At 41.9% G+C, this 27606-nt stretch overlaps 2 protein-coding genes, 1 long non-coding RNA gene and 1 pseudogene across 3 annotated transcripts in view; 2 read left to right on the plus strand and 2 right to left on the minus strand.

Moving 5' to 3' along the window:
• Positions 1–2929, minus strand: part of LOC140633092 (MAM and LDL-receptor class A domain-containing protein 1-like) — a 28822-nt gene extending 25893 nt beyond the window's left edge. Inside the window, exon 1 of the mRNA XM_072825133.1 lies at positions 2803–2929. Within this exon, the coding sequence (XP_072681234.1) occupies positions 2803–2929 (127 nt within the window). The remainder of the gene's footprint in view (positions 1–2802) is intronic.
• Positions 1–21268, plus strand: part of LOC140633291 (uncharacterized) — a 50132-nt gene extending 28864 nt beyond the window's left edge. Inside the window, exon 4 of the long non-coding RNA XR_012030919.1 lies at positions 12822–21268. This is a non-coding gene — a long non-coding RNA (uncharacterized lncRNA). The remainder of the gene's footprint in view (positions 1–12821) is intronic.
• Positions 1–27606, minus strand: part of LOC140633127 (coiled-coil domain-containing protein 144A-like) — a 606261-nt gene that overhangs the window by 176345 nt on the left and 402310 nt on the right.
• Positions 24570–27237, plus strand: LOC140632893 (bromodomain-containing protein 3 pseudogene; annotated as a pseudogene).

Consider the following 27606-nt stretch of genomic DNA (forward strand, 5'->3'; position numbering starts at 1 on the left):
GAAGACTGACTCCAATTTTGAAAGAGGTTGTACTGCGGGTAAGATGCTATCAAATAGCACCATATCCTACAGAGAACTGTTCATGAAAGGAAGAGCCAATTGATGTAGCAAATTTCATTGCTGTCTGATTTTAGCAAATTGGCACAGCTACTCCAACCTTCAGTGACTACCACCCTGACCAGGCAGCAGCAATCAACGTAGAAGCAGGACCTTCCACCAACAAACAATTATGACTCCTTGAAAATTTGTATGATAGAATTTTCTAACAATAAAGTACTTTTTAATTAAGGTATGTACATTGTTTCTTTAGACATAATACTACTGCACACTTAACAGGCTAAGGTATAGTGCAAACATAATTTTTATATGCACTGGAAAAGCAAAGAATTGATTTTATTGTGATACTTGCTTAGCTGCAGTGGTCTGGAACAAAAACCACAATATCTCTGAGGCGTAGCTATGATAACTGTAAGTCCACTAGGTTAACTCTCCCTGTTTATCTCTCTTTCTTGCTAGATTTCATGACCCTCCTTGAAAGTTACATGAAGGAGGACAAAAGTTATTTGAGTGTTCTAGTACATTGAGGTTCTACTTTATTTGATTTGATTAAGCAGAGGTTATTATAAGCTTTAAATGCATTAAAACTATGCATACTATTTTAGAATATGTTCTCTACTCATCGTATTTCTTTGAGCTTCAGGCTTTTTCACGCATTCAAAAGGAGTTATAATAATTTTGGAGTTGTAATGTTAAAATAACTGTAGTCTTCATCAAAAGTTAATATTCATTAGTTATTTAAGGCATAAAATAGTCAAATATTTGTAAAAGTACCATGAAATCAAAAAGACTGCTATATGAATAAATAGATGAAATCTTTTAAAGGAACACCAATGCACAAACAGTAACACTTTACATTCAAAATTATTGCATTTGGGATCCCTGGGTGGCGCAGCGGTTTGGTGCCTGCCTTTGGCCCAGGGCGCGATCCTGGAGACCCGGGATCGAATCCCACATCGGGCTCCCGGTGCATGGAGCCTGCTTCTCCCTCTGCCTGTGTCTCTGCCTCTCTCTCTCTCTGTAACTATCATAAATAAATAAAAATTTAAAAAAAAATAAAAATATAAAAAAAACCAAAAAAACAAAAAACAAAATTATTGCATTTGAAGTAGCAATTATTAATTACATTATTCTACACATGGTTTTAAGGGTCTCCTGTAATCTGACCAGCAGAGGTACTATTGGGACATAATTCTCCAGGGTCTCTCGTGTTTCTGCATGTCCTATAAGCTGAGCCATTAACTGCCCCTTTGTTCCAGACCATCCTTTTAAGGATATTAAAATAGTAAATGCTCATGAAAAATAGAGGTAGTGACTCCATCTATAAGAGAGGGCAAATTATTATCTTGTATAATATAATAAGGAAAATGTACTCCTCTTAAACATAGGTCAGACACATTTGCTTGAATCCCACTATAAGATTTGGGTTCCATAAACACAGGCTTTCTTAGCTGTGATGCATAACCTATTTCTCATGCATATCAGCCTGGGCCCCTCTGAGCTGCTCCTGGGACTCAGGGAGCAAGAGGAACTAAGGCAAACAGGACATTTTTGCTGGGTGTTACACCATTAATAATGAATCCTTTAGTCTCTGAATCAGAAGTCTCACCTATTTTGGCAGCATCCATAGAACTACACAGGCTAACTTGCTAGCTTATAAGTAAAGTTTCAGACTCTTCACATTTCTCAACACATCCTACATTAAATATTATGTATATACATATAAAATACATACATATATATATATATAGTGCTCACCAATAGGGAGCCTAAAATCTAGCATGGGAAATTTATAAACAGGAAATTATGACAACAGGATAACAAGTACTCATTCATTCACTCTTCATTCACTTGACAAAGATGTACTGCGTACACACTATATGTTTGGCACAGGTATAGAGTCTTCTAAGAAGACAGAAAAGTAAAATGGGGAAAAGAAAACAGAAAAAAATCTCTGTCTTCATGGCATTTAAATAATGTGAGTGAGAAAGGTAGGGATACTAGGTGAGATATTGAAAAACAAAAGAAATAGGTAAGACATATATAATTCATTTAATGATAATAAGGCAAAAAAAAAAGAGAAAGGAATAGAGCATGACAGAGTAGGGTTGAAAATTCACAGATGGTGATCAAGGGAGGTGTCCTAGAAAACCTGACAACTAGGTAAACTCAGAGCAATCACTTTAATTTTTTGGCCTTAATTTTGAGGTATTGGAAACAATTAGGGATGCTTTAACAAATTCTGACTTAATCCCATCCCCATGGCTACTGTACTGAGAAAAGATAAAAATAAGGTGACATCAGCAAGAAAAGGAGATTTCAAAAATTCCGATAAGGAATGATAATGGTCTGGACCAGGGAGGTAATGAGGAGATAAAAACGAGGCATTCTGGTTATATTTTAAAGGCAGACATGATAGAAATAACTGGCATCAGTTACAAAATGTAAAAAAAAGATGAATCCATATGATTTTGAAGTCTTTGACCCGAGCATCTGAAACAATGGCAACGGGGGCGGGCCAGGATGCAAAGGAGTGGGGTCCTCCACACACCGGCCCCACCAACACCCCTAGATAACTTTCAAACCATCCTGAACACCTCAAATTCGAACTGAGATGTAAAGAACGCTACAGAGAGAAGGCTTTTCGCTTCTGACAAGGCAGGAAGGCGGAAAACAATAAAATAAAAAAGAATCCGGTGGGGGAGGGCCGCGAGGAGCCGCCGAGGCCGGGGAGAGCCTCGGGACAGGGCGCCCCGCCCGGGAAGCGGGCACGTTGACAATCCCCACGACTCTTCCCGGACGGAAAGGCGCTCAGCAGGGACCCGGGCGGGATCCCGGGGCGCCGGGGAGAGCGCGCCCCACAGCCGCCCATCTCCGTAAAGGGCCGGAGCGCGCCCCGCGGGGCCTGGGGGAGCAGCCGGAGGGTCGGGCGGGGCTCCGGGCGGAGGGGGCTCCCCGGGAGCGCGACTCCAGCGGCGCAGGCCCCGGACCCCAGGCCTCCGGGGGACACAGCCGGGATCCTGCGCTGCCCCGGGACGGGCCGAGGCGGGGAGGGCCCAGGACAGCGAGGACGCTCCTGCTCCGGCGCCCCGACCTGTGCAGATCGGCGCCCCCGCCCCGGGAGCACCCAGGCCCCTGCGGACTGGGAGCCGCGGTGGTCACGGCGGGAGCGGACTCCAGGGCTGGGGAGACCTGGCCGCCGCCTGTGGGGTTGTCCCTCCTGGTGTCACCCTGTGCCTGGGAGAGGCGGGGCTGCCAGGGGACAGGGGCCTCACCGGGGCAACAGCTCCCCCTGAGCCCTACACCCGGCAGGGGGGCGGGGCAGCGCCCAGGTGCACACACCTGCGAGTCAGCACAGCAGCCCCTCCCCCGAAGACCAGCTGGAAGGTCAGGGCAAGAGCAAGTTCACCGAGCAGCACTGGAAAGCTCCAGGGCAAGTCCAGGGATTTACACGATATAGAACCAGAGGGTACCCCTCCTATTTTTTTCCTGCCTATTCCACTACAACTTGTTTTTATATCAGACTGTAAATTTTCTTTTTTTTCCTCTTTCCCACCTTACTACAATATTTTACCAACTCTTCATTTTTAAGATGCTTCCTTTTTGACTTTCAAATTTCTACAATGACACGTCCTAGATATACTTTCCACTTCTAGATTCCCTACAACATACTCAATTTTGGGATATATACAAGATATGGTTTTTGTTTTGTTTTGTGTTTTCTCTCTGCCTCATTTTGTTCTACAATGGCACAAGTTCATACCTTCTAAACCATGCCAGCATGCACCCAGAACCAAGTGGTATACCGTGCTGGTTCATTCTGTGAGATTATACTCTCTCTGCATTCCCATTCTGCCCCCCTCTTTTATTTCATTTATGTTTTGGTGGTCATTGGTGGGGCTCTCTACATGTATTTCTGGTTTATATAAATTTAGAACTGAGCATCTTCTAACATACAGAACTTAATATACTCAGAACCAAGAGGATCAACCTCTAGGACCCCTCAGGTAGACTACGTTCTCCCTCCACTACAACTTCGTCACCACCACCATCTCCCTTTTTTCTTTTCTTTTTTCTCTTTTTCCTCTTTTGTTTTTTGTTTTGTTTTATTTTATTTTATTTTTTTACTTTTTCCTTCTTCTATGGTATTTTTGGCCTTTTATCTTTTATTGCTTTGTTTAAAAATTTATTTTTCACTTTAGTGGCCCTTTCCTTTAATTTTGTTCTCATCTTCGTTTTCATTTTCTGGTCTCTGACCTCATCAGAATCATCTACGGTGAAATTTACTTAGGTCGTGACTGATATTCCTGACTCAGCCCGTTCACACAGCCACTGTGCACTGAACAAAATGACTAGAAGAATTAACCACAAAAGAAAGAAGCGAAACAGTACTCTCTGTAACAGAGTTACAGAAAATGGGTTACAATTTGATATCAGAAAGCCAATTCAGAAGCCCAATTATAAAGCTCCTGGTGGCTCTGGGGAAAAAAAGCATAAAGGACTCTAGAGACTTTGTTACTACAGAATTTAGCTCTAATCAGGTTGGAATTAAAAATAAATTAAATGAGATGCTAGCCAAACTGATGTCCTAACAGCTAGGGTTAATGAGGGGGGGAGAGTGAGTAACATAGAAGACAAGGTGATAGCAAGGAAGAAAGCTGAGGAAAAAAGAGAAAAACAATTTAAAAACCATGGGGAAAGGTTAAGGGAAATAAATGACAGCCTCAGGAAACAACTGGGGTTCCAGAAGACGCCAAGAGGGAGAGAGAACCAGAAAGTATATTTAAACAAATAATAGCTGAGAACTTCCCTAATTTGGGGAGGGAAACAGGCATTTAGAGCCAGGAAATAGAGAGGTCACCCCCCAAAATCAATAAAAACTGTTCAACACCTTGACATTTAATAGCGAAACTTGCAAATTCCAAAAATAAACAGAAAATCCTTAAAGCAGCCAGAGACAAGAGATTCTTAACTTATATGGGGAGAAATATCAGATTAACAGCAGACCTCTCCACAGAGACCTGGCAGGCCAGAAAGGGCTGACAGAATATATTCATGGTACTAAATGAGAAGAACATGCAGCCAAAAATATTTATTCAGCAAGGCTGCCATTCCAAACAGGAGGAGAGATAAAGAGCTTCCAAGATAGGCAAAAACTGAAAGAGTATGTGACCACAAAACCAGCTCTGCAAGAAATATTAAGGGGAACACTGTAAAAAGAAGAGGACACCCAAATAAATAATCCCTAAAAACAGAGACTGAATAGGTATTACGGTGACACTATATTCATATCTTTCAATAGTTTCTCTGAACATGAATGGGCTAAATGATTCCATCAAAAGACACAGGGCTTCGGCCTGGAAAAAAAATAAAATTAAAAAACCCATCTATTTGCTGTCTACAGGAGACTCATTTGAGAGCTAAGGACACATCCAGTCTGAAAATGAAAGGGTGGAGAACAAGTTACCATTCAAATGGTCCTCAAAAGAAAGCAGGGGTAGCAATCCTCACATCAGATAAATTAAAGTTTATCCGAAAGACTGTAATAAGAGATGAAGAGGGACACTGTATCATACTTAAAGTGTCTATCAAACAAGAATACCTATCAATCATGAATATTTATGTCCCTAATGTGGGAGCTGCCAAGTATATCAGTCAATTAATAACCGAAATAAAGACACACTTAGATAATACACTAATAGTGGGAGGCTTTAACATGGCACTTTCTGCAAATGACAGATCTTCTAAGCACAACATCACCAAAGAAACAAGGGCCTTAAATGATACACTGGACCAAATTTCACCTATATATACAGAATTTTGCATCCCAATGCAACTGAATACACATTCTCCTTAAGTGCATGTGAAACTTTCTCCAGAATAAACCACATACGGGGTCACAAATCGGGTCTCAGCCAATACCAAAAGATTGAGATTGTCCCCTGCATACTTTCAGACCACAATGCTTTGAAACTAGAACTCAATCACAAGGAGATATTTGGAAGAAACTCAAACACATGGAGGTTAAAGAGTACCGTGCCAAAAGATGAAAGGGTCAACCAGGAAATTAGAGAAGAATTAAAAGATTCATGAAACTAATGAAAACGAAGACACAACCTTTCAAAATCTTTGGGATACAGCAAAAGCAGTCCTAAGAGGGAACTACATCACAATACAAGCCTCCCTCAAGAAATTGGAAAAAATTCAAATACACATACTAATCTTGCACCTAAAGGAACTGGAGAAAGAACAGCAAATAAAACCTACACCCAGCAGAAGAAGAGAGTTAATAAAGATCTGAGTAGAACTCAACGAAATAGAGACCAGAAGAGCTGTAGAACAGATCAAAAAAACCAGGAGTCGGTTCTTTGAAAGAATTCATAAGACAGATAAACCACTAGTCAGCCTCATTCAAAAGAAATTAGAAAATATTCCAATTATAAAATCATGAATGAAAGGGGAGAAATCACAATCAATACCAATGAAATACATACAATTTTAAAAACGTATTATGAGCAGCTATATGCCAATAAATTAGGCAATCTAGAAGAAATGGACGCATTTCTAGAACACCACAAGTTACCAAAACTGGAACAGGAAGAAATAGAAAACCTGAACAGGCCAATAACCAGAGAGGAAATTGAAGCAGTCATCAAAAACCTCCCAAGACACAAAAGTCCAGGGCCAGATGGCTTCCCATGGGAATTCTATCAAATGTTTAAGAAGAAACAATACCTATTCTACTAAAGCTGTTCCAAAAGATAGAAAGGGATGGAATACTTCCAAAATCATTCTATGAGGCCAGCATCACCTTAATTCCAAAACAAAAGAGCCCACCAAAAAGGAGAATTTTACACCAATACCACTGATGAACTCAGATGCAAAAATTCTCGACAAGATACTAGCCAATAGGATCCAACAATACATTAAGAAGATTATTCGCTATGACCAAGTGGGATTTATCCCCCGGATGTATGACTGGTTCAACACTCGTAAAGCAATCAACGTGATAGATCATATCAACAAGAGAAAAAACAAGAACAATATGATCCTCTCAATAGATGCAGAGAAAGCATTTGACAAAATACAGCATCCATTCCTGAACAAAACCCTTCAGAGTGCAGGGATAGAGGGAACATTCCTCAGCATCTTAAAAGTCATCTACAAAAGCCCACAGCAAATATCATTCTCAATGGGGAAACACTGAGAGCCTTTCCCGTAAGATCAGGAACAAGACAGGGATGTCCACTCTCACCACTGCTACTCAACATATTATTAGAAGTCCTAGCCTTAGCAATCAGATGACAGAAAGAAATAAAAGGCTTTCAAATTGGCAAAAAGAAGCCAAACTCTCCGTCTTTGCAGATGACATGATACTGTACATAAAAAACCCAAAAGCCTCCACCCCAAGATTTCTAGAACTCATACAGCAATTTGGCAGTGTGGCAGGATCAAAATCAATGCCCAGAAGTCAGTGGCATTTCTATACACTAACAATGAGACTGAAAAAAGAGAAATTAAGGAATCAAACCCTTACAATTACACCCAAAAGCATAAGATACTAGCAATAAACCTAACTAAAGAGGTAAAGGATCTATACCCTAAAAACTACAAAATACTTCTGAAAGATATTGAGGAAGACACAAAGAGATGGAAAAATATTCCGTGCTCATGGATTGGAAGAATTAATATTGTGAAAATGTCTATGCTATCCAGGGCAATTTACATGTTCAATGCAATCCCTATCAAAATACCATGGACTGGGCAGCCCCGGTGGCACAGAAGTTTAGCGCTGCCTGCGGCCCGGGGCCTGATCTGGAGACCCTGGATCGAGTCCCACCTCAGGCTCTCTGCATGGAGCCTGCTTCTCCCTCTGCCTGTGTCTCTGCCTCTCTCTCTCTCTCTCTCTGCATCTCTATGAATAAAAAAAAATACCATGGACTTTCTTCCCTGTGTTGGAACAATTCATCTTAAGGCTTGTGTGGAATCAGAAAAGATCCCGAATAGCCAGGGGAATATTGAAAAAGAAAACCAAAGCCAGGGGCAACACAATGCCAGATTTCAGCTTGTACTACAAACCTGTGGTCATCAAGACAGTGTGGTACTGGCACAAAAACAGACACATAGATCAATGGAACAGAATAGAGAACCCAGAAATGGGCCCTCAACTCTCTGGTCAACTAATAATTACCAAAGCAGGAAAGATTATCCACTGGAAAAATGAAGGTCTTCATTAAATTCTCTTCAATAAATGGTGCTGGGAAAATTGGACAGCCACATGCAAAAGAATGAAACTAGACCATTCTCTTAAATCATACACAAAGATAAATTCAAAATGGTTAAAAGATCTAAATATGATATTAGAATTCATCAAAATCCTAGAGGAGAACACAGGCAACACCCTTTTTGAACTTGGCCACAGTAACATCTTGCAAGATACATCTATGAAGGGAAGGGAAACAAAAGCAAAAATGAATTACTGGGACTTCATCAAGATAAAAAGCTTCTGCACAGCAAAAGAAACAGTCAACAAAACTAAATGACAACCTACAGAATGGGAGAAGGTATTTGCAAATGACATATCAGATAAAGGGCTAGTATCCAAAATATATAAAGAACTTATTAACCTCAACAGCAAAACAACAAACAATCCAATCATGAAATGGGCAAAAGACATGAACAGAAATCTCACCAAAGAAGACAAAGACATGGGGATCCCTGGGTGGCGCAGCGGTTTCACGCCTGCCTTTGGCCCAGGGCGTGATCCTGGAGATCCGGGATCGAATCCTGCGTCGGGCTCCTGGTGCATGGAGCCTGCTTCTCCCTCTGCCTGTGTCTCTGCCTCTCTCTCTCTCTCACTGTGTGCCTATCATAAATAAATTAAAAAAATTTAAAAAAAAAAGAAGACAAAGACATGGCCCACAAGCACATGGAAAATGCTCTGCATCACTTGCCATCAGGGAAATACAATTCAAAACCACAATGAGATACCACCTCAAAGCAGTGAGAATGGTGAAAATTAACAAGGCAGGAAACAACAAATGTTCGAGAGGATGTGGAGAAAGGGGAACCCTCTTGCATTGTTGGTGGAATGTGAACTGGTGCAGCCACTCTGGAAAACTGTGTGGAGGTTCCTCAAAGAGTTAAAAATAGAACTGTCCTATGACCCAGCAATTGCACTGCTGGAGATTTACCCCAAAGACACAGATGCAGTGAAAAACCGAGACACTTGCACCCCGATGTTTCTAGCAGCAATGTCCACAATAGCCAGACTGTGGAAGGAACTTCGGTGTCCATCAAAAGATGAATGGATAAAGAAGATGTGGTCTATGTATACGATGGAATATTACTCAGCCATTAGAAAGGATGAATATCATTTGCTTCAACGTGGATGGAATGGGATGGTGTTATGCTGAGTGAGGAAAGTCAATCAGAGGAGGACAAACATTATATGGTTTCATTCATTCAGGGAATATAAGAAATAGTGAACGGGGGATCCCTGGGTGGCGCAGCGGTTTGGCGCCTGCCTTTGGCCCAGGGCGCGATCCTGGAGACCCGGGATCGAATCCCACATCAGGCTCCCAGTGCATGGAGCCTGCTTCTCCCTCTGCCTGTGTCTCTGCCTCTCTCTCTCTGACTATCATAAATTAAAAAAATAAAATAAAATCCCCAGTTCCTTTAAAAAAAAAAAAAAGATTTATTTAAAAAAAAAAAAAAAAAAAGAAATAGTGAACGGGATTATAGGGGAGAGGAGGGAAAATGAGTGGGAAATATCAGAGAGGGAGACAGAACATGAGAGACTCCTAAGTATTGGAAATGAACGAGGGGTAGTGGAAGGGGAGACAGGTCGGGGGATGGGGTGACTGGGTGATGGACACTGAGGGGGGCACTTGACAGGATGAGCACTGGGAGTTATATGTTAGCAAATCAAACTTCAATTAAAAATATTTTTAAAAAATGAAACAATGGAAACAGCATTTATGAAATGGAGAAGACTGTGAAGAAGTAGGTTTTGGGTGAGGGGGGAAACAGGACCTATGTTTTGGACATGCTATATTTAAGAAATTGTTAGGTATTCAAGTAATCATGTCTAGCAGAGACGTAGATATATTAATCAGTCTGTACCTCAGGTGAAAATTTCAGGCTGGAGATATAAATCAGAAAATAATCAAAGTGGCAAGAATAAGGCACAAAAATAAGAGAAAGATTAAGAGTGATTCCTAATGTCAAGGACATCAAGTCAAGTAGCTATTAAACTATCAATGTCAAAAGCTGGTGATAGGTTTGATGAAGGTTGAGAAGAGACCCCTGGATCTAAATCACTGGTGACTTTGATGAGAACAGTGTCTGCTTGATGGTAACAGCAAAGCCCTCACTAAAGTGAATTAAAAAGAAATTCTAAAGATAAAAGCTAAAGGCAATATATATAATTATTTTTAGGTATATATTTTGTAAAGAAAAGGGGAAAATGATGTGATAGCTGAGGAAGAATTAGGATGGAGAGAAAAACATTTTTTTTAAGATGTGAGATACAAAAACTGTCTTTAGGCCAATAGAAAAGTCTCTGGAGTCATGTCAGGCAGGCATGGGTTCTACTTACAGGAGAAAGGGGTGACAATTGCTGGGAGCATGGACAGTTTATCCAGGATAAAGGAGAAAAGAGAGTTTGTAGATAGGTCGAAGGCTTGTTGGAGCTTACTAAAATCTTTCTGTTTGTTCCTATTTTCCCAGTGAAATAAGATATAAGATCATCAGCTGAGGCTAGGGACACGAACACTGAAGATGGATATTAAAGACAGGAGAAAAATGTGCTATACCCTGAGGTAAATGGGTGAGTGAATGGAGTAGAGAAATACAATGATTCCTCGGAAGTACAAGAACAAAATTAAGGCAGTGATCATCCATATACAGTGAGGACAAACAACACTGCTTTGTTTTCTTCCCCAGCCACATTCAGCTGGGCAGCTGAGGGGGCTGAGAGGCACAGTTAATCTGTTAGTGCTGGGCAGCTCAGGTGGCTCAGCAGTTTAGCACTGCCTTCAGCCCAGAGTGTGATCCTGGAGACCCAGGATCGAGTCCCACATCAGGCTCCCTGCAGGGAGCCTGTCTCTCCCTCTCTCTCTGTCCCTTTGTGTCTCTCATGAATGAATAAATAAACCTTTTTATGAAAATCTGTTAGTGCTTTAGTGACTATCAAAGGACAACAAGGAAGTTGAAGGTCGACGTAAGGCAGTCATTCCAATATGAAGCAATGGAATTTAAACTGCCTAAGAAAGGAAGTCAGATATGAAAGGATGAGAGACACTGAAGTGTTGGTATGATCAGCAGATTGTAGGTACTGGTAACACTGGTATATTGATGGAATGGTAGAAACACAGGAAGAGAGCTAAAAATGGTAGGAAGTAGCTAAAAAAGGAAGATGGTTGCAGATTAGGGGTTCTAGTTACTGCTAAGAAAACACATACTACTTTTCATGCAAAAGGGAGAATGACTCAGAAGGTGGAACCAAGAGTCCAGACAACAGAAGTAAGAACCCATATCTAACAACCAAATTAAAGAACTCCAGCTCAAGTTTTCCCAGCTACATTTCAAAACTGCTTTGAACCGGGATCCCTGGATGGCGCAGTGGTTTGGCGCCTGCCTTTGGCCCAGGGCGCGATCCTGGAGATCCGGGATCGAATCCCACGTCAGGCTCCCGGTGCATGGAGCCTGCTTCTCCCTCTGCCTGTGTCTCTGCCTCTCTCTCTCACTGTGTACCTATCATAAATAAATAAAAATTAAAAAAAAAAACTGCTTTGAACCAATGACTTCTTTTTCTACCTTCCATTCTCCTTCTCTTTTTTAACTAAAATGTCAGGTGTTATCCTGATGTCAATCTTATGATTATATGTTAAGAATTTTGGAAGCAGATAACTTCTATAGTTAATTTCACAGGTCAACAGATGGAAGGAATTGTGTCTAGGAGATATACTACATTTACCTGATAATTTGCGTGATGATTTCTAGACTTACAGAGAGACTAGATTTAATTGAAGATTTGGGCTTTTTATTGTGGCTATAATGGAGTGAGGTCCTTGGAAATCATGGGAAAAGTTGAATGCGTTTTGTATATGAGAGGAATCACAGGGACCAGCGATTAAATTACAGTAAGCAGATTTGTAACATAGCCCTCATGCTCTCCAACCCCTGCTGTTATAATATTATTAAGTTATGTTACATGGCAAAGGAGTTTTGCCAATGTAACTAAGGCTACTAATCAGTTGATCTTAAGATATGAAGCTATCTGTTTAAACTAACCTAATCAAATATAGTCATGACTACCATTATTAACATGTTAATTAACATGTTAAATTAATGAAATTTCACAATCCAAATATAATTATGAGATCCTGATGAGCCTGAGTTAATTTATATTTCCATATATACATATATGGAAATATGTGTATACATATATCACAATTTATGTATGTGTATATATAGCCCAAAATATATAGTGTATGTATGTGTGTATCCCAAAGAAGATAAATTTAGATTCTTGCTAACTCTGAAAATTTAAGAGACAGTGGCATCACCAAGATGCTGACATAGGTCATTTCTGCTTTATTCCCCTTCAGAAAAACAACTACTGATGAACAAGACACAGCTGAGAAAATCCTAGAATAGAGATGATACTGAAACATCCCCTGCATCACAGAGACCAAGATAGACTGTATTAGAAGCGTAAGAGAAGCAACTCCATTCTGACTACTTTGTCTTTCTCCCAGACAGGAGCAACACCACATGGAAAGGTCTTCCCTGAACCTCCAGTTCCCCCCAAAAGAAGAGAACTCAAGGGGACAATCAGCACCACCACCACTACAGATTACTTCATGAGAGCCCCTACTCTGGTCTCGTGCCATGAGAATTGCAGGGGAAACTGTGAGGCTTGCAATAACCAACACACAGATCTTGGCAGATGCAATTCATGACTACAACTCCCTAAGTGATTAGTAATCCAAGTAGTGGCCCCAACCAGCAGCTTTGCTCATCACCAGAACCAAGTCTGGGACAAACTGTGACCAGAGAACTCACTGGAGTACATATCTGCTTGATTTGGGTTCTCATACAAGTTTTGCTGACTCTAGAAACTGTATCCAAGCAAGAAGTTGTAGCTCCATTTGCTGGGGAAACTGTCTTCTGGTCCATCTTGCCAGAGGGCACTGACAAGAAAACCTAAAAGCTGTATAGCTCAGCAATACTCCAACCAAGAGGTGTGTGGGTGGTTCGGACAGTCCCCGAGGCAAAGCCAGTACAGGGTATGAAAAATTCCCCTGCTGCACCCAGGCAGGGGAATTAATTCACAGCGAAGGCTGAGGGTGCATCATGGCCTCACCCATAAGAAAAACTCGTTTGGGGAACATGTGAGCAAGGCCAGGAGGCACCCCTCCCAACCCCACCCAAGCAAGTAACCTGAAACACAGCCACACCCACTGTGGCTCCCAGGCCCCATCTGACCAGAAGGGCTGGCAAGGATATCTGGAAGCTCTGTAACCAACAATGTGTAAGCCAATAAGCAGAAAGGCAGAGCTAACTGTCTAGAGCAAAGCCAGTACCAGGTGTCGAGGGGTGGCCTGCTGTACCTAGGCAGAGGAATTAACTCATAGCCAAGGTAGAGAGTAGCTTCTGGCTCTTACTGAGTCAAAAGACAGAAAAGCAGAGAAGCCTGGAGCAGCACCTCTCCATCCCATTCAGAAAAGGGAACTAAAACAGCCCCACCACTGAGGATAGCATCTCCCAGCCCCACCTGACCAGAAGGGCTGGTGAAAAAAGGGAGCTACAAAAAGCCAGCAATACTGTAGCCAAGAGACAGACAGGCATATACAACAGTGAGCAGAACAAAGCCAGTGGCTCATATTTGGCCAGGGAACTTGGGACACAGGTCAGGATAAGATAACACACAAAGAGCTTTATTGCCTTTAAAGGTGCCCCTCCCACTGCTCCTGGGCAGAGAAACTAATTCATGGCCCCAATTATATTAATATAGCCTTCAGCTTTTGTGACCTGGGAACTTAACAAGACCACATGGGGAGCTGCTGTACAGGCCATCCAAAAGCTCTGCTTCTAGCTGCACTTGAAAAGAGAGAACAGCCCATGGCTTTCTACATCTGCAGAGCAGATGACCAAGAAATTCAGTGCACACTCTTGTGTTGATTCAGGTACCCTCAAATGAGCCATGCGGACACTGGGTCCTCCCCTGCTAGTGAAGGGAAATGAATTTACAGCTCTGTCTACTAAATATAGTACCCAGTTCAGACCATCTAGTAAGCCAGATGGAAAATTCATGCAACTGGGGGGGGCCCATCCTACAGATTTCCACCTCTTTCCCTATACCCAAACTTAGAGCTTGGAAAGTTGCCTTGCCAAAAACTAGACCATAATAGCGGGTACCACCTGCCCAGTGACCTAAACTGAGGTGACTATTGAAGATCTATCTCTGCCAAAGCAAATCTATAGAGTCTAGAAGAGGAGCCAAATTATTCAAGTGTGCAGATACCAATGTAAGAAATCAAAGATAACAAAATCCAAGTAAATATGAGACCATCAAAGGAAACTAATAGGGACGCCTGTGTGGCTCAGTGGTTGGGCACCTGCCTTTGGCTCAGGGTGTGATCCTGGATTCCCAGGTTCAAGTCCCGCATCAGGCTCCTTGCATGCAGTCTGCTTGTGTCTCTGCATCTTTCTCTCTCTCTCTCTCTCTCATGAATAAATAAATAAAATCTTAAAAAAAAAGGAATCTAATAAAGTTCTAAAAACTGACCCTAAAAAATATGAAGATCTAGGAACTATCAGATTTATAATAATTTTCTTAACTTTAGGTAACTACAATAACATATAGACAATTAAATGAAATTAGGAAAATAATCCATGAAAACAACAAGAAGTTTGACAAGGCAATAGCAACCAGAAAAAAAACAACAAACCCAGAAATAAAGAGAAATCCTAGAGTTAAAAAAAAATAGTAATTGAGCTGAAGTAGTTAATAGAATTTCAAAAGTACACTTAGCCATGCAGAAGGAAAGAATTAGTGACCTAAAAATATAAGACATAGAAAAATTATCCAGTCAGAGAAACAAAAAGATAAAATAAGAAAGAGTGAAAAAATCCTAAGGGACTCATAAATACAATGGGAATTCCAGGAAAAGAGAATGAGAAAGGGCAGAAGCAAACTGAAAGCAATAGTGGTTAAACATTTCCCAAACCTGGGAAGAGAAATGAACATACAGAACCATAAGGCTCAAAAGACTTGAAATAGGCTGACTTTGAAAAAGGCTGTACCTGAAATAGGCTGACTTTGAAAAAAGCTGTACCAAGAAGGATCAATTAAATTGTCAAAGCCAAAGAAACCATTTTAAAAGCATTAAGGAAAAAAGAGAAAAGTACATACACGGGAACTTCTATGACTATAAGCAGATTTCTCAACAAAGACTTTTTAGGGCAGGACAAAATGGGATGACATATTCAAAATATTGAAGAATAATTAAGAATTCTATACCCAGCAGAGCTGTCCTTTAGAAATGGAGAAATAAAGACTTTTCCAAACAAAAGATGAGGGAGTTCATTACCACTACACCTGCCTTCTAAGAAACACTAAGGGAATTAAGGGAATTCTGAGTAAAAGTAAAACATAAGCCTTATAAAAATATAAAAAGAAAGTATAGGGATGCCTGGGTGGCTCAGTGGTTGAGCGTCTGCCTTTGTGGTCCAGGGCATGATCCTGGAGTCCCGGGATCAAGTCCCACATCAGGCTCCCTGCATGGAGCCTACCTCTCTGTCTATGTTTCTGCCTCTCTCTCTCTGTGTCTCTCATGAATAAATAAATAAAGTTTAAAAAAAGAAAGTATAAAACTCACTGGTAATAGTAAACAGTTAGGGTTAGATTCTGTAATATGGTGATGGTGGTACATCATTCACTTACAACTCTAGTTTAAAAGTTAAAATAAATGTAGTAAAAATACAATAACTACAGTAATTGTTATTAGTTACAAATACAAAAATATGTAAATTTTATAAGAAATTACCTAAAATATGAGGGGGAGAAGAAGTAGAAGTATCAACTTTAGGAATTTCAGGAAGTAAAGTTGTTATCAGCTTAAAATAGGGTTTGTGATTTTAAGATGTTTTATGTAAGCCCATGAAAACCACAAAGGAAAAAACTGTAGCAATCACACAGAAGAACAGGACAAAGAAGGCAAAGGATACTAGTACCAAAATACATTAAAACAAAAAAGAAAACATGGAACAATACATCTCCAAAGCAACTAGAAAACATTTAGACATGGAGAGAGAGGGAGAGACATGGGCAGAGGGAAAAGGAGGCTCCCCATGGGGAGCCAGATGCAAGACTCGATCACAGGACCCTAGGGTCACGCCCTGAGCCAAAGACATATGCTCAACCACAGACCACCCAGCATCCCAAAAGCAAGTTTTTAAAGGGCAAAAATAAGTCCTGATCTATCAATAGCTACTTTAAATGTAAATAATTCTCCAACCAAGACAGACAGAATAGCTAAATGAATTTAAAAGAGAAAGAAAGAAAGACCTAATATTTTAGCCTCAAAGACACACATAGACTGCAACTAAAGGGAAAGGAAGAGATATTTCAAGAAAATGGTAATGAGAAAAAAAAGCAGGAATAGCTGCATTTATATCAAACCAAGAGGCTTTAAAATCATAAAAAAGAGAGGCACCTGGGTGGCTCCGTCAATTAAGTGTATGCTTTGGGCTCAGGTCATGATCCCCAGGGTCCCCAGCAGGGAATTTGCTTCTCTCTCTCCCTCTACCCCTACTCATGCTCTCCCTCCCTCTCTCAAGTAAATAAGTAAAATATGTGAAAAAAAGAAAAAAACAAAGTAAAACTATAAAAAGAGAGAACAAAAAGGTCATTATTTAATGATAAAAAGGTCAACACATCAACAAGATATAACAACTAGATATTTATGGAACCAACATCAAAGCATCCGAATAAATAAAGCAAAAAAGAACAGAGGTAAGAGACGAAATAAACACTAATACAATAACAGTTAAAGACTTTAACATGTTACGCTCAACAATAGTAGATTATCCAAGGAATCTATAAGTTAATAGCAGATTTGAACAATGCTAGAGGCCCAATGGACTTAGACGTATACAAAACATTCTGTGCAATAACAACCAAACACATTTTTCTTAAGTGCACATGGAACATTGTCTAGGATAGACTATATGGTAGGCCATAAAACAGGCCGTACCAAATTTGAGAAAATTAACACCATATCAAATATTTTTCTCTGACCACAATGATGTGAAAAGAAGTTGAGGGCAGCCCGGGTGGCTCAGCAGTTTAGCGCCGCCTTCAGCCCAGGGCGTGATCCTGGAGACCTGGGATTGAGTCCTGCATGCTGCTCCCTGCATGGAGCCTTCTTCTCCGTCTCCTGTGTCTCTGCATCTCTCTCTCTCTCTCATGAATAAATAAATAAATAAAACCTTTTTTAAAAAAAAGACAATAGAAGTTGAAAATAAGGAAAACAGGAAAATTCATGAATACTCAGAAATTAAATAACACATTCCTGAACAATCGATGAATCCAAAAAAAATGGGGGGGAATAAAAGTTCCTTGAGACAAATGAAAATGGAAACATTACAAAAATTAAGGGGTGAAGCAAAAGCATTTCTAGGAGGAAATTTCATACCAATAAATGTCTACATTAAAAGGCAAGAAATATTCCAAATAAATAACCTAACTCTATCCTTAATGAACCAGAAAATAACTGAGCCCAAAGTTAGCAAAGAAAATGGAAAACAATGAAGATTAGAGCAGAAATAAATGAAATGGAGAAATTAAAAACAATAGAAAAGTTAACCAAACTAATAGTTGTTTCTTTGAAAAGATAAACAAAATTGATACATTTTAACAGGAAAAAAAAGAACTCAAATTACAAAATTATAAGTGAAAAGGGAGATATTACAATGAATACCACAAAGGTACAAAAATTCATACAAGGTTACTACAAACAACTATACACCAGGAAACTGACAACTGAGAAGATATAAAAAAATGTCTTTGAAACATACAACTTACTAAAATGGCGTCAGGAATAAATAGAAAATAAATAGACTAATTACTAGTAAGGAGAGTGAATCAGAAAAGGAAGAAAGGAAGAAAGGAATGAAGGAAGGGAGGAAGGAAAGAAGGAAGGAAACAGAGAACAAAGGAAAGAAAGAGAAAGAGAAAAAGAAAAAGGAAAAAAGAAAAAAAAAAACAGAAAAAGAAGTTCCTATGAAGAAAAGCCTAGAACCAGATGGCTTCACTGGTATATTTTACCAAACTTCTAAGAATTAATATACCAATATTCTCAAACTTCTCCAAAAAAACAAAAAGCAGAGAACATTCCCAATAAGCCTTATGAGGTCAGCACTATCTTCATGCTGAAAGACAGATGAGAACCCTACTAAAGGGGGATCCCTGGGTGGCGCAGCGGTTTGGCGCCTGCCTTTGGCCCAGGGCGCGATCCTGGAGACCCGGGATCGAATCCCACGTCGGGCTCCCGGTGCATGGAGCCTGCTTCTCCCTCTGCCTTTGTCTCTGCCTCTCTCTCTCTCTCTGTGACTATCATGAATAAATAAAAATTAAAAAAAAAAAACCCTACTAAAAAAGAAAACTATAGGCCAATATCCCTGATGATTATAAATGTGAACATTCTCAGCAAAATACTAGAAAAGATATCAGCAGCCTATTAAAAGGACCATTCACCATAATCAACTTGGATTTATCCCTGGGATGAAAGGATGGCTCAAAATATGGAAATCGATCAATGTGATACATCACATTAATAGAGTGAAAGAAAAGAATCCTATTATCATCTCAATAGACACAGAAAAAGCATTTGACAAAATCCAACAGTCATTCATGAAAAAAACAGTTAACAAATGAGGTATGGAAGTAACATGCCTCAAAATAATAAAGGCCATATTGACAAGCCCATAGCTGATGTCACACTCAATTGTGAAAGGTTGAAAGCTTTTCTTCCAAAATCAGGAACAAGATAAGGTGCCCACTCTCACCACTCCTCTTCAATATAGTACTAAAAGTCCTAGCTAGAGCAATTAGTCAACAAACAGAAAAGGCATCAGAATTCAAAAGGTAGAAGTAAAATGGTCTCTGTTTGCAAATAACATGTTTTTGTATAGAGAAAATCCTAAATATTCAACAAAAAAACTGTTAAAATAATCAACAAATTGAGCCCAGTTGTAAGACACAAAATTGACATACAAAATAAAATTTCTATAATAACAAATTTTCTGAAAAGGAAATAAAGAAACATATCCAATTTATAATTGCATGAAAAACAATAAAATACTTAGGAGTAAATTTAAGGAAGTGAAAGATCTATGCTAACAACCGTAAGACAATGATGAAAGCAATTGAAGAAGACATAAATGAATGGAAAGATAGGGCAGCCCAGGTGGCTCAGCAGTTTAGTGCCGCCTTCGGCCCAGGGTGTGATCCTGGAGACCCAGGATCAAGTCCCACGTTGGGTTCCCTGCATGGAGCCTGCTTCTCCCTCTGCCTCTGCCTGTGTCTCTGTTTCTTTCTCTGTATCTTTCATGAATAAATCAATAAAGTCTTTTAAAAAATGGAAAGGTATCCTATGTTACTGGACTGCAAGAATCACTATTATTTAAATGTCAATACTACCAAAAACCATCTATAGATCAATGCAGTCCCTATTGAGATTCCAGTGGCTTTTTTTTTTTTTTTAGCAAAAGTAGAAAAAAAAAAAAACCCTAAAATTTATATGAAGCAAAAAAAAAAAAAAAAAGCAAAGAAATCCTGAGAAAGAACAAGGCATGAGGCATTATTGTTCCTGATTTTTTATATTTATTATAAAGCCATGGTCACTAAAACAGTAGAGTACTGGCACAGAAGCAAAGAGAACAATGGAATAAGGAATTCAGACACAAATCCAAGCATATATGGTCAACAAATATTTGACAAGCGAGTCAAGAATGCTCAATGAAGAATTGTCTCTTCAATAAATGATGTTGCAGCAAATGGATACTCACATGTAAAAGAATGAAACTGGGCCCATAGCTTACACCACTCACAACATTAACTCAAAATTAAATAAATGCTTAACTGTGAGACCTGAAACCATGAAACTCCTAGAAGTAAAACACAGGATAAAAGCTCCTTGACACTGGTCTTGGTAATTATATTTTGGAAATCACACATAAAATGTAACCAAAAAATAAAAAATAGACAAGTGGGAATACATCAAACTAAAAAGTTTCTTCACATCTGAGGAAGCCATCAACTAATTGAAAAGACAACCTACAGAACAGAGAAAAAATATTCACAAACCATATATCTGATAAGGGATTAATAGCCAAACCAAATAAATAATGCACATAACTCTATGGCAGAAAAATCACCCAATTTAAAAATGAGCAAAAAACCTAATAACCATTTTTCAAAAAAAGATACACAGATAGGCAACAGGTATATGAAAAGATGTTCAACACTTCTAGTCATTAGGGAAATACAAATTAAAACTACAATGAGATACCACCTCATGCCTGTTAGAATGGCCATCATCCAAAAGACAAAAGATAACAAATGCTGGTATGGATGTAGAGGAAAGCGAACCCTTGTGCACTCTTGGGGGCGGTGTGTGTTGTAAACTGGTACAGCCACTGTGGAAAACAGAATGAAGGCTCCTCAAAAATTAAAAATAGAACTAGTTACAGTCCATTTCTGGGAATGTATCCAAAGGAATTGAAAACACAAGAAAAGATAAATGAACCTCCCGATACACAGCAGCATTATTTATAATAGCAGAAACAGGGAAACAATCGAAGTGTCCAATGATGGAGGAATGGTTAGAGCAGTTGTGGCATATATGGTTGACTCCTGAACAACGAGGTGTGATCCTCCACATAGTTGAAAATCTGCATATAAAATTTGACTTTCCAAAATTAAGAGGCAGACTCTTAATAGCTTACCGTTGACTGGAAGCCTTACTAATAGCATAAACAGTCAACTAATACATACTTTGTTTACGCATTATATATTGTATTCTCACAATTAGGTAAACTAAAGAAAGGAAGGCGCTATGATGTATACCTTAAACCTCATTCAGTGATGTATGTCAACTATCTCTCAATAAAAGTGAAAAGAGATGAAAAGATACAATTGTCACTTGCTTTTTTGAAATATTTGCAGTAGCCTCCTACTGACTCCTCTTTCCTGAAGGACCCTAGAGGTCCAAGTTGGGAGTCATGAATCCAGTGAGGGAGGGGGGGAATGTGCTTCTCCCCCCGCCACTATCAGAGTCTTTAGTATCACCCAAGAATCTTCTATTTCTCCATTAGTCCTAGTTTCCAAGGCAAAATTTCCATAGTGATCACCACCACAGCTCCCCACCTTGCAGAGTCTACCCCTGTATACTCCATCACTCCTCTGTTACCACAGATAAATTGTTTGGGTTCCTAGCAGAGGCCATTCTCTACTCATATACTGGGTCACATCCTCTCTTGGCTATTCAACAACTCCATCTCTCCAGAAAATCCTCCCCCCTCTTGCATCACGCACACTATCCTTCTTTATTCTCCACACCTCTTCCACAAGTCTAGAGAAACATGTTGGTAAACTCTCTTGGCCCCATTTCATGTAAGAGCCACCACCTCATTTCTCAGTTTTCCTAAATGAAGTCTTAGAGGTTGATGAAAATTATAACTTTCCAATTTTCTCTTGAGCTCCCTCCAATCAAGCTTTCTCCTCTTGCTAAGATCCACAATTACTTCATAACATTGTATCCGAAGTCAATTCGCAGTCCTCATCTTGGTCTATCAGCAATATGTGACAGTTAACCAAGTTTTCCACTATCCTGAAACACTGAGAACTTGCCTTTCAAGACAGTAAATTTTCTGAATTTCCTTCCTTCTTTCCTCATTGTTCCTCTCTTCATCTCTGCTGGTTCTTCCTTTGACCTTGTTTCTAGATCTTTGATCTTCTATCTTCATTACTTTAGAGAACTCTTCTAGTTGCAGGATTTAAGTGTCATCTCTATGCTGATGTCTCACCAATCTGTATCTCCAGCCTGAACCTCTTCCTTGAACTCCAGATTCATATATCTAATTCTCTATTAGACATTTTTTTCTGGGCAGCCCAGGTGGCTCAGCGGTTTAGCACCACCCTCAGCCCAGGGTGTGATCCTGGAGCCCCGGGGTCAAGTCCCATATCGGGCTCCCTGCATGGAGCCAGCTTCTCCCTCTGCCTATGTCTCTGCCTGCCTCTCTCTCTCTCTCTCTCTGTCTCTCTCTCTCTCTCACACACACACACATAAATAAAATCTTTAAAAATATATATTTAAAAAATACATATTTTCCTGAATATCTAACTGGCATCTCCAATGTAATACAACCAGGAATGATCTTCTGAGCTTTTCCTTCAAACATTCAAACATAAGTTTTTCTTAGAGACTCCTAAGGTCTTAGCAGACAGATTGTGAACCTTGGTTGCATGTTATAGTCACATGGGGGGCCTGAGTTCCACCTCCCAATGATTGTAACCCAATTGGTCATGGCATCCAGAGTTTTAGAAGCTCTCTATGTAGCTTCTCCAAAGAAGCCAAGATTGAGGACTGTAGCTCTGGATGGGTTTCTTCTTCCTTTAACCTCAAATCCTATTATTTTTTCCCCATAAACACTCTCCTCCAGCCACACTGGTCCCCTTGCTATTGCTCAACTCACCAAATATGCTCCCCTTTCAATTCCTTCTTTGTGCCTGGAACACTTTTACCTAAAATAGCCTTAAGATTTATTTCCTTATCTTTTCAAGTCTTTGCTTTAAATCACTGTGTCATTGAGATCTACTATGACCACCCTATTTAAGTTTGCAAAGTTCTCTGCCAACCACATCATTTCCCCATTACCCTTACCAGGACTTTTTTTTTTTCCTTCAGCATTATGCCCTTCAAAAAGATGTAATTTACTCATTTATTATAGGTTCAGTCTCTCCCCAGTTAGGAAGCAGACTCTGAGAGCAGAGGAATATCTGCATCTTTGCTTACTGTGGGATCTCAGATCATGCATGATATATAGCAGGTACTCAAAAAACGAGCACTAGTGACATTCCTTTTTCTAATATGAAATTTTCTCCTTTCTCATTTTCATCAAATTCTTGGTTCTGTTTAAGAGTTAGACCTATTTGCTGGTATCCCAAAACAACCCTACTTAATAGTTCATCCACTTCTAATTTTTTTCCAAAGGCTTATCTTTCCTTACATTTCCTTAATTATGAGCTTCTCCTTAGGGTTTAGTATTTGACCCTTTATCCTTATTTATATTTACACTTAACAACCTCTCTCCTTTGAAAAGAGGAGACTTCATTTTTCAGACTTCAGCTAGAATGGAAAATTTAAAGTGGTGCCGCCATGTCAAAGTTTTAGTTAAGAACACTGGACCTTCCTCTCACCCAGGTAAATCCAGTACAGTATCAAAGCTTCAATTATTTACGTCAATAAATCCAAATTTTGTTTCTCTAATGCACTGTTCTCTTATTAGTGTCAAAAAAAAGTAATGATCTCCTCCCTCCCTCCTGCTCCCCCCCCCCACACTCTATATCTTATAAGTCAAGATAAAAATTCAGGAGTATTACTTAAAACATCCCTTTTCCCTTTCTCCCAAAACTCAGCCAAGCGTTTCTTTATTCTACTTATTAAATTTTTATTATGACCTATCTCTTCCATGTCATTTCTGTTCATGATAATCTCTTACCTTTCCTCTTAAAGCCTCCCAACTGAAACCATTATTTCCCTACTTTCCCCTTCAATACATTCTACACACTGCCAAAGTATAAACATTTAAAGACCTTTAAAATTCATGCAATTGCATTAAAATCCTTAAATGGCTTTCGTATTATTTAGTATAATAATCCTTACCATGGTTAAGCTAATACTCAACAATCTCTATGCTTCTCTTGCACATAAGCTCAAACTATCACAGTTTCTTTAATAAATCAAGATTACTTTCCTCCTCACTCATTTTAATGCCTTACCACAGTCCATTTCTTCTGTTTGGAACCTCCCATTTATGTTCACTTAGCTATTCAAATTCATTCTATCACATCCTTTTAAAAGTTAATGAGATTCATATAGTCAATGGATCTTGACAAAGGACTAGACAACACAGTGAAAGAAAAGGACAGTATTTTCAACAAATGATAATGTAAAACTGGACACCACATGCAAAAATACTGAGTCCAGACACAGACTTCACATCCTTCACAAATATAAACTCAGATCACAGTTCTAAATATAAAATGCAGAATTATAAAACCTCTGCAAGATAATGTAGGAGAAAATGCAGGTGAACTTGGGTATGGCTATGATTTTGATCCAACACCAGGGCATAATCCATGAAAGAAATAACTGATACACTGGACTCCATTAAAATTTTCTGTTCTGCAAACAGCAATGTCAAGAGAATAAGAAGACAAAGCACAGAGTTGGAGAAAATATTTACAAAAGAACCATCTAATAAAGAACTGTTATCCAGAATCTATATAGGGAGCGGAGGGACGGCCGTCGGAGCCGCCGAGGCCAAGTGCTGCCTGGCTGGGCCTACAAAGGGGATGTCAGGCCTCCAAAAGGAGCGCAGTGGAAGCGAGGGCCTCCCTGAGCCGCTGCTGTGACGGCCAGTGAGCGAGCCGCGGAGGATGTCCACCACCAGGACGGTCGCGCCCGCGGGGATCCCGGGGAACCCGCGGGAGGTCTCCAACCCCGCCAAGCCTGGCCGCAAGACCAAGCAGCTGCAGTACGCGCAGAACGTGGTGGTAAAGACGCCCTGGAATCACCAGCTCGCCTGGCCCTTCTACCAGCCCGTGGATGCAATCAAGCTAACCTTGCCCGATTACCATAAAATCATAAACACCCAATGGATATGGGGACTATTCAGAAGAGACTAGAAAATAATTATTACTGGAGCGCCAGCGAATGCGTGCAGGACTTCCACACCATGTTTACAAATTGTTACATTTACAACAAGCCCACAGATGACACAGTGCTAACGGCCCAAGCCTTAGAGAAAATTTTTCTGCAGAGAGTGGCCCAGGTGCCCCAGGACGAAGTTGAATTATTACCCCCTGCTCCGAAGGGCAAAGGCCGGAACGCGGCGCAGGAACCCGGAGTGCAGGTGGGCAGCAAGTGGTGGCCGTGTCCTCTGTCTCCCCAGCAACCCCCTTCCAGAGCGTCCCCCCACTGTCTCCAGACGCCTGTCATTGCTGCCCCCCCTCTGCCAACCATTACCGCAAACATCACGTCGGTCCCTGCGCCCCCGCCGCCGCCCCACCCCCTCCCTCGACGCCCATCATCCATCCCTGTGGTCCCTCCCACAGCGCCTGTCGTCAAGGAAAAGGGTGCAAAGCGGAAAGCAGCCACCACGACGCCCACTCCATCCGCGAGCCGGAGCGAATCGCCGCCGCCATCGTCAGACCCCAAGCAGGCCGAGGTGGGGGCTCGGCGAGAGAGTGGGGGCCGCCCCATCGCACCGCCCTGGAAGGGTCTAGAGGACGGCGAGGTGCCTCAGCATGCGGGCCGGAAGGGCGAGCTGCCGAGCACTCGCGGCACTGTGACAGCGTCCTCGAGGAAAGGCCGTGCAAGAAGCGTGCGGCCTGCGCCTGGCCCTTCTCCAGCCGGTGGACGCCGAGGCCCTGGAGCTGCACGACTACCACGACGTCACCGAGCACCCGATGGACCTCAGCACTGTCAAGAAGACGGACAGTCGCGAGTGCCCAGACGCGCAGGGCTTCGCTGCTGACACCCGGTTCATGTTCTCCAGCTGTTACCAGTACAACCCCCAGGCCACAAGGTGGTGGCCGTGGCCAGGAAGCTGCGGCCGTGTTTGAGGTGCGGTTTGCTAAGATGCCGGCTGAGCCGGGGGAGGCGCCAGCCCTGCCTGCGCCCGCAGCCCCCGTGCTGAGCAGGGGCGCCGAGAGCAGCCGCAGCAGCGAGGAGAGCTCGGAGGAGGAGGAGGAGGAGGAGGAGGAGGAGGAGGAGGAGGAGGAGGAGGAGGAGGAGGAGGAGGAGGAGGAGCGGGCCCGGCTGGCGGAGCTGCAGGAGCAGCTGAAGGCTGTGCACGAGCAGCTCGCCGCCCTGTCGCGGGCCCGGGAACAAGCCAGAGAGGAAGAAGGAGCCGAAGGGAAAGGAGGAGAAGGAGGAGGACGCGGACGAAGACGAGGACACGGAGAGGCACAAGGCCAAGTCTGAGGACGAGAAGGCCAAGGGGGCCCCGCCGCCAAGCAGGCCCAACCGAAGAGGGCTCCCGCCGAGAAGGCCGGCAGCGCAGCCAGGCCAGCAGGCAGCCGAAGCAGGGCGGCAAGCAGGCATCGGCCTCGACGACCCGGAGAGGAGGAGCAAGGCCTGCCCGTGAGCTAGGCCGAGGGCGCCAGCTCAGCCTAGACCACCCGGCTGCCCGGGGACACGGGGCTGCGGGGTCCACTTCATCCAGTCCCGGAGCCCTCGCTCAGGGACCCAGGCCTGAGCAGAGAGAGATTGACTTTGAGCCTCTGAAACCCACCACTGTGCGGGAGCTAGAGAGATGCGTCAAGTGTTGTTGACAGGAAAAGCCAAGGGAGCCTTTCTCCACGAGCGGGAAGAAGCAGGCGGCCAAGTCCAAGGAGGAGTTAGCTCAGGAAAGGAAGGAGTCGGAGACGCGCGGCAGGACGTCCGTGGGCAGCTGAACAACAACGAGAAGCCTGCCAAGGAGGAGAAAGCGGGCTCTGCGCCCTCGGGAGGGCCGCCCGGCTCAGCAGCAGCAGCTCCTCGGTCCGGGAGCAGCAGTTCGGCGGATCCAGCTCCACTGCAGCGACTCAGACTGAGCGCTGGACTCGCACATCAGGACAAAACCAGCGAAGTCGCACCCGCCGGAACTCTGCAGTGTCCCTTGCTCTGGTTGATCTGCTGCTGCTCTGGTTCCGCGCCTGCAGGTTTTCTTTAAAACTCAGTGTTACGGAATCCAGGGATCCCGGGTGGCGCAGCGGTTTGGCGCCTGCCTTTGGCCCAGGGCGCGATCCTGGAGCCCCGGGATCGAGTCCCACGTCGGGCTCCCGGTGCATGGAGCCTGCTTCTCCCTCTGCCTGTGTCTCTGCCTCTCTCTCTCTCTCTGTGACTATCATAAATAAATAAAAATTAAAAAAGATAAATAAACTCAGTGTTATGGAATCTTCCAGTTTTGGCTTTAATAGGTCTAAGATCTTTCTCGTGTGTATGTGAGGCTTTATGAGAATGTGTGAACCCGCATAAAGCCTTCCCTTCCTTACTGAGTTGAGTTGCTTGGAGACGGCAACTTCAAACGCTGACCTGATGACCGTAGAAAACCATGTCAGATGTGATCTGAAGTTTCTTGCAAAGCCCCTTTCTTATGCCCAAGCTGGTCTGTAGCTCCAGAAAGCATTGTTTGAAAGGAAGTTTCTCTGAGATGGTACTGCACCGAAGGCTGTCAGCTTTGCAAACAGGCGATGTCTCTGTCCCC

The sequence above is a fragment of the Canis lupus genome, chromosome 5, assembly GCF_048164855.1.
Source record: "Canis lupus baileyi chromosome 5, mCanLup2.hap1, whole genome shotgun sequence".
In the NCBI taxonomy this organism is placed as follows: Eukaryota; Metazoa; Chordata; class Mammalia; order Carnivora; family Canidae; genus Canis; species Canis lupus.